The sequence below is a fragment of the Arachis stenosperma genome, chromosome 2 (genome assembly GCF_014773155.1).
Source record: "Arachis stenosperma cultivar V10309 chromosome 2, arast.V10309.gnm1.PFL2, whole genome shotgun sequence".
NCBI lineage: Eukaryota > Viridiplantae > Streptophyta > Magnoliopsida > Fabales > Fabaceae > Arachis > Arachis stenosperma.
The window spans coordinates 101889781-101897050 of NC_080378.1; the positions used below are offsets into that span (position 1 = coordinate 101889781).

At 29.0% G+C, this 7270-nt stretch overlaps 1 protein-coding gene across 1 annotated transcript; it reads left to right on the forward strand.

Moving 5' to 3' along the window:
* The first annotated feature begins 1870 nt into the window (after nt 1–1870).
* Nucleotides 1871–6894, forward strand: LOC130961879 (protein trichome birefringence-like 3). The gene is made up of 6 exons (XM_057887917.1): nt 1871–2195; nt 3000–3255; nt 3862–4033; nt 4492–4691; nt 5841–5999; nt 6501–6894. Exons 1-6 carry the CDS (start codon nt 1985–1987, stop codon nt 6829–6831), a joined length of 1329 nt encoding a protein of 442 aa, XP_057743900.1. The 5' UTR covers nt 1871–1984; the 3' UTR covers nt 6832–6894.
* Nucleotides 6895–7270: the final 376 nt, after the last annotated feature.

A 7270-nucleotide genomic window follows, 5' to 3' on the forward strand; every position in this document is an offset into this window, starting at 1 on the left:
CAATAATACACAAATCCTTTCTCCAGTTTAGTCTCTTGTTTCTAACAGTAGTTATGGTAGATTTTGATTTGTTTAAATCGTACATCAAAAAGAAGAAAACAATTAAAAGTTAAAATCGTATAATAAATCACAATAATATGAAAAAATAGTGTATTGTATATATTTTACTTATATCAACATCTCCTTCAATGTTATGAATTATATAGCACTCAAATTCTATATTAGTTATGGTGCCAAGTTCAATCAAAACAAACAGAGACAACAACAAATGCACAGAATTCAAATATTCAAAACAAATCCACAAAATATCCTTTATCCGCTGTACAGAATTAAAACACACAGAGATAGTGATAATAGCAAATCCACAAAATTCAAATATTCAAAACAAATCCAAAAAATACCCTTTATCCACTGTGCAGAATTAAAACAAACAGAGATAATGAGGCATACAAAAATTGCAGAAATCACATAAATGATAAATCGCATAATTCACAGAAATCAAAACAATGCTATAAAAATTAACAAATGCTTCAAGATAAATGAAAAACACATAGTCTGACTTATCGGAAAGAGGAGCAGCAAACGACGAAGAGGCTGACGATGTCGATGAAGAACAACAAAGACTGGCGACCCCTACTGCTGCGACAAAGTCAGCGACAAAGTCAGCGACAGTGACTCTTACTACTGCGAAAAGACGGCGACCCTCACTGCTGCGACGAAGATGGCAACGACGATGCTCACTAACACATGAAGACGGCAACAATCGATGAAGACGGCGACGCGATTTCAGTGAGAAGGAGGAGCGCGACAGTGAGGTTAGAGACTCCAATGTGGGTATAAATTGAAAACGTGCCAATTAAGTTAGCCATAAAAGCCATCCAGCGTGGCGAAATAACGCCACATAAGCGCTCTGGTGTTGACTCATTACCAGAAATATGTCCAGGGACCACTATGAGTATTCAAAGCTCTATCTAGAGGACTACTATGAAAAAATTGGGATCTTGAGGGCTACATTGAGTATTCACGCGAATTTCAGAAATTATTACGGAGATTTACTCGATGAATCAATCACATTTCCCCTTTTAATCGCATTCACAATCTAACAACTCTTCCTCAATTCATGCTTCCAAGAAAACCACTGGTTGCTATATCCACTCGGGCGCTCTTTCGTATCTAATCCTTATATCTAATAATTATCAATTATAATAATTCAAACCTAACAACGTAACTAATAATATTATATAAATTAGTTGCAACAACCCATATATATAATCCACGCACATAATCTTTTAGTCTAGCTTCGAGTTTCCTAACTCTTGGACTAGTAAAGGGTAATAGATGCTTCATAATTTGATTGTAACTTTGGCCGCGTCATTATCTCATCAAAGCTATGAATTATAATGTATTATATATTGTCGTCTATATCTAGCTTTCAAGAAACTACAAGGTAAGGGGTAAAAAACATTTCTGGTGTTTTTTGACGTCCACGCTTGCAACATGGACAAAGAGTGGTTAGAACAGGACCGTGATGAAAAGGTACAAATTTTCATAGAATTATATTATTTAAAAAAATTAAAGTTAGTGTTTGTTGACACTTAATTTAAAGATAAATTAAAGTGTTAGAGAACAACTATATACCAATCATATAAGGGTGATAAAATAGGAATTTGCAAAATATTTTAGATAAAGTTCATGACTAATTTAATTTCCAAGATCTATAACCTGAAATTTAGTAAGCTAAAATGACTTGACACTTTGATCAATCTCACATTAATATATATTTTATGCCCTCGTGCTTAAATCATAATCACTATATAGGGAGACTTTTGCTTGAGAAATAACTTGATAATGCTTTGAATGATATATTGAGCTTCACTCTTACTCCAAAACCCAATAACCAAGCTATGTATGTATGTATGTATGTATGTTCTCACGCATCAAAATTCATACTCTTTCTTTCCCATATATTTTAATCAGTTAGTATATGTGTCATTCATTCGTTCCCCAAACCATGATCATCAAATTAAAGATGGTGCCTCAAGGAGGAAAGTTTCCTATGAGCACAATTTGTGTTCTCTTGTTCATTGCCATATTCTATGTGCAAAGACTTAGCTTCTTCTCTTCCACCACCACCTTCAATATTTTCAATAATTCCAAGCCTTGCCCAACATTAAACAATACCAAACATGGATCTGGTAAGTTTAGATTATTATTGAGTTATGTGATAATTAAATATATAATCATCATTCTTTAATTTGCCTACGTTGTCTAGAAATTCTTTTATGCGCTGCGTTTATTAATTTGTAGAACATATTGCAAGGCAGAAGCTAAGAAAAACATATATATTATTAGAGAAACACAGACTTGTCTAGAGAAGAGACAAATATAATAAAATGCATGCTTCTTGTTTTAATTTTTTTCCCTTCCTATATTCTCCATATATTCAAAAATACAACATATATAGATATTTTAATTTGTTATTCTCTATATATCTTAGTATTATTGTATTGTGTTATGAAACAATTATTCTCTATTATAGATAAACACAATGAAACCAAGTATCTTTTTTTTATCCCTCTTTAAAGAAAAAGAATAAAAATTGAATTATATATAGTAATATAGACCACATTAACTAAAAAATAAAAATACTATTGATAATGACTTAAATTTTCTTATGAAAATGATCCCAATGCAATTAATAGAAGTATATATACATGTATAAAAGGATTTTTCTTTATTTTTTTTTTGTTTGGTACTTGGTTCCTAACAAGTTGATGACTTCATAAATTAAATTAAGAAAAAATTTAGGGGCAGCAATTTTTGTGTTTTGTGGTCAGCAGTTAACCATAAAAAAAAAAGTAAGTGATCACTCACCATTGAATGTAATCTCACATCATTAAAAGTATTATTGATAGCCAATTGATAGTTACAAAACACAAAAATTACTGACCTCTAACACTTCTCATAAATGATGGATGATATTGGTGCTTGTCCAACAGATGGTGATAAACTTACACAAAAGGAAGTAATAAATGTGACATGGATTAATGACATATTTGATTTAGAAGAGGAAGAGGAAGAGGAGGAGTGCAACTTTGCAAATGGAAAATGGGTGTTTAACAATTCAATAAAGCCTTTGTACACAGACAAAAGTTGTCCTTACATAAGTAGACCTTTTTCATGTGTCAAGAATGGAAGGCTAGATTCTCACTACATCAATTGGGAATGGCAGCCACAACATTGCACTTTACCACAGTAAATTTCACTTTAACACCCTTACATAATGTGATTACTTAAATAAATAAGACTAAACTATTATTTCTACTTATAAAACTTTAAAATACTGACAAATTTAATCATGAATGCATAAAATTAGTTTTATACTCACGAAAGATTATTTTTATATAATAAAAGTATAAACCTTAATTTTATTTATGTGTAAAATTGTCAATATTTTGAATTTTTATGAATAAAAATAAAAATTTTGTCTTTTATAAGTACGAAGTTAATTTTGTTTATTCATTGATAAATTTATCAATATCTGAATTTTTATAGATAGAAATAGTAATTTATTCAATAAATAAATAAAAATATTATTTTTTAACTAAAAAAAGTTAATTTTTTTACATATTTGCACACTTTTTTTTAAGATAACTAGAATTAGAAAAATTCTGTTTGACTAATAGGAAATAAAACAATTAATTTACAACTTTTTCCATCATATAAAAAAAAAGATTAGGTTGTAATTTTTTTTTTGTTCAAAAACCATGTCTTTTAAGAGAATAAAATGCAAACGCGTCTTTTTATTAATCTTAAGGTCATTTTAATTATATTTTTGTGATGATGCGTTATTTTTGTTAGATTTGATCCGAAGCTAGCTCTAAAAAAGCTTGAAGGAAAGAGGTTGCTATTTGTAGGGGATTCACTTCAACAAAACCAATGGGAATCTTTTATTTGTATGGTTGAATGGATCATACCTGAAGACCAAAAATCTATGAAACGTAGAAATGTTCATTCAGTCTTCCAAGCCAAGGTATATGTTGATACAATTCTTTTGGAACAATGATGCAGTGAAAAGTTGGACATAGAGTACATAATTTGCACTTCAAGCACATTCTATTCTAGGTAAAAGAATCGTGCACATAAATAAAAACATATATATGTTGTATTGGGTATTATATATTATTTTTGAAATAATTAAGGAACCATCTAACTACAACAAAATGTGTAAAATTGTGATCTATAGTAAACAAAAATATTTGTATACACAAACAATCAATATCTTATTATATATCAATTATCTTACACCATTTGTCATCTTTAGAAAGAAAAAAAAAAGAAGGTAATTAAAATCCGAATGCTTTACTTATGATTTCTAAATGAGCAATGTCTACAATGTATGTATGTACAAATATTGGATGTAAAAAATCTGTGGGTGTAAAAAATCTAACCTAATGATTCTCTTTTTGATTTTGTGCATAATTTATGTAGGAATACAATGCCAGCATAGAATTCTATTGGGCCCCAATGCTTGTGGAATCCAACACTGAGTTCTTTGTTGTAAGAGATCCCCAAAAGAAGATAGTGAAAGTTGATTCAATCATGGAACGTGCCAAAAACTGGACCGGAGTTGACATACTTGTCTTCAATTCCTATGTTTGGTGGATGAACCCTCCTGTCATTAAAACGCTGTAATCTTCTTCTCTCAACCTTTCACTTATTCGTAGTCTATTAGTTTGCATTTGTTTTTTAGACTGAAACTAAAATCGGAGGATATCTCGTTTAGTGATCAGAAATTAAAATTAAAATTTTAGTTTTAGGATATAAAATTTTAGTTTTTTTAATATTTTTAAAAAATAAAAATATAAAAAATTAAAATTTTTAAAGACAAAAATTAAAACTTTAATAATATTTCTTTTTAAAAATATTCTTATTTAACATCTTACATTTTATGTCTACCCCTTTTCTCTTTACATTATAAGAAAAAAGGTCTGTCATTATACTTTTTTTTTTTACGCTATAAAAGCGTGGCTAAAAAGTGTCAATAGCCATGTTTTTATGAAGGTGACAATTGATTAAAAATTTGGCCATATTTTTTCTTAAAGCGTGGCCAAAAGGAGTTAATGACCATACTTTTATGAAGGTGGCGATTGATTAAAAATTTAGTCACGTTTTTTCTTGTCACGCTTTAAAAGCATGGCCAAAAGGGGTCATAACTTATCATAACCAAGTTCCTTGTCATAACCCTCAAACGACGTCGTAATGCCTTCTTTAGCGTCAAAATGTGTACGACTGTTGTTTTAATATGTCTAACATGACAAAACTTAAATCACATCACTAATAACAATAAATTTCGGTGACAAAAAATATATGAGAGACTATATTAATGTACTTTTTAATTTAGGAGACTAAATTATAACAATTAAAAAATTAAGAACTAAATTAATACAACTTGCAAGTCTCAAAGACCAAAATAAAACTTAACTTGAAATTGTTATAAGTTAATTGTGTTGTCAAATCGCTGTTCAACTAGTGAACATAAATTCAAGAGGAACAATATTTTTTTTGCAATAATACATCAATTTTCTTATATTCTATTAATTTTTATACATACTACACATAAATTAATATAATTTTCATGTATATTACATAGAATATGTATACATAGATTGATAAGAAGCATATACACATATATATATAATTATATTTTGCACACCCTTTTATAATGTTGGCAAAGAACTGTTGACCACATAAGAAAGCTAGCAATAAAATACCTAAAACATTTTATCTTCGATTTAAAGAAAAAGAAAATGGTATCTAACATCTTGATCAATTTGCAGATGGGGTTCATTTGGAAATGGGGAAGATGGGTATGAAGAATTGGATGCAAAAATTGCTTACAACTTAGGTTTGAGGACATGGGCAAATTGGATTGACTCAACTATAAATCCAAACAAAACCAGGGTCTTCTTCACAACTATGTCCCCTATACACACAAGGTCTCTCAATAAAACTTTAAGCTTCATCTTTCATTATCTATATATAAGTAACTACTTTCTTTTCAAGTCAATTGAATCTTGAACTACTGTTTCCAAAATCCTGGAGTGAATTATAAAATTATGTTCAGAAGAACAAAAATTCAAGGAATATATTGAAGACTTAATTTTTTAGAAAATCTTATTTAAAAGGTGAATAATTTTGTCAATTTTATGATATTCTTGGGTTATTTTTATTAAATATTTGAAGTTTGTTTTTGTATGAATAAATTTGTTAGCAACATAATCTTTCATGAATAATATTCTTTTACTCAAAATATTATGCATTCAAGTTTGATTAAAAAAAAAGTTCATTACACAACTATCCCTCCTTAAAAATGTTCGAATGAAAAAATCACACCTAAAAAATGTAATATATAAATAGTTTAATTTAATAAATACATGGTGATTAATTTCTTTGTGGCTTGAATCTTGAAATTTTTTGTGCCATATTTAATTTTTCAGAAGCTCAGATTGGGGCAAGAAGGATGATATGAAGTGTTTCAATGAGACAAAGCCAGTAACAAAGAAGAATCATTGGGGAAGTGGTTCAGATAAGGGGATGATGAGTGTGGTGGCGAAGGTGGTGAAGAAGATGAAAGTTGCAGTTACTTTTATTAACATAACACAAATTTCAGAGTATAGGATTGATGCTCATTCCTCAGTTTACACTGAAACTTGGGGGAGATTGTTGAGTAAGGAGGAAAAATCTAACCCACAAAATGCAGATTGTGTACATTGGTGTTTGCCTGGACTTCCAGATACTTGGAATAGAATATTTTTAACAATGTTGTGAAAAAAATATTTATCTAAAAAATTTAACAACTTAGATTGTGATAATTATTTTTTTTACCCTTATTTTCACCTTATCCACATTAATTATTCTTTTTAGTTGCCCGCCGTAAATGGCCAAGAATTAATTTATCGTGAATCTGAGTTTTTTAATAAATTAATACAGAACTTTTTTTGGGTCTGGGTACAGAACCTTCAATATGTTAACCCAAAATGACAAATGGGCCGGTTCTGTGAAGGCCCAAATAACATTGTCAAGTAAAAAAATTTCAGTCAAAAAAGAAAATTTGATACAATAATAATAAAATATTTTATACACTTATCTAATAAATATAAATTAAAATAATATTATATAATTAAATATAAGTATACAACTATTTTAAAGTAATGCTGTATTAAAATTAAATTCTAAAAACAAAAAGTTTCTTATCCTAAAAAGTTAA

What these genes read in the sequence shown, in the direction of transcription:
- LOC130961879 (XM_057887917.1), top strand. Translation starts at nt 1,985, where the DNA reads ATGTGTCATTCATTCGTTCCCCAAACCATGATCATCAAATTAAAGATG. An exon ending in CAACATTGCACTTTACCACA is followed by an intron (nt 3,256 to 3,861) that starts GTAAATTTCACT and finishes TATTTTTGTTAG; the next exon opens with ATTTGATCCGAAGCTAGCTC. An exon ending in ATTCAGTCTTCCAAGCCAAG is followed by an intron (nt 4,034 to 4,491) that starts GTATATGTTGAT and finishes TAATTTATGTAG; the next exon opens with GAATACAATGCCAGCATAGA.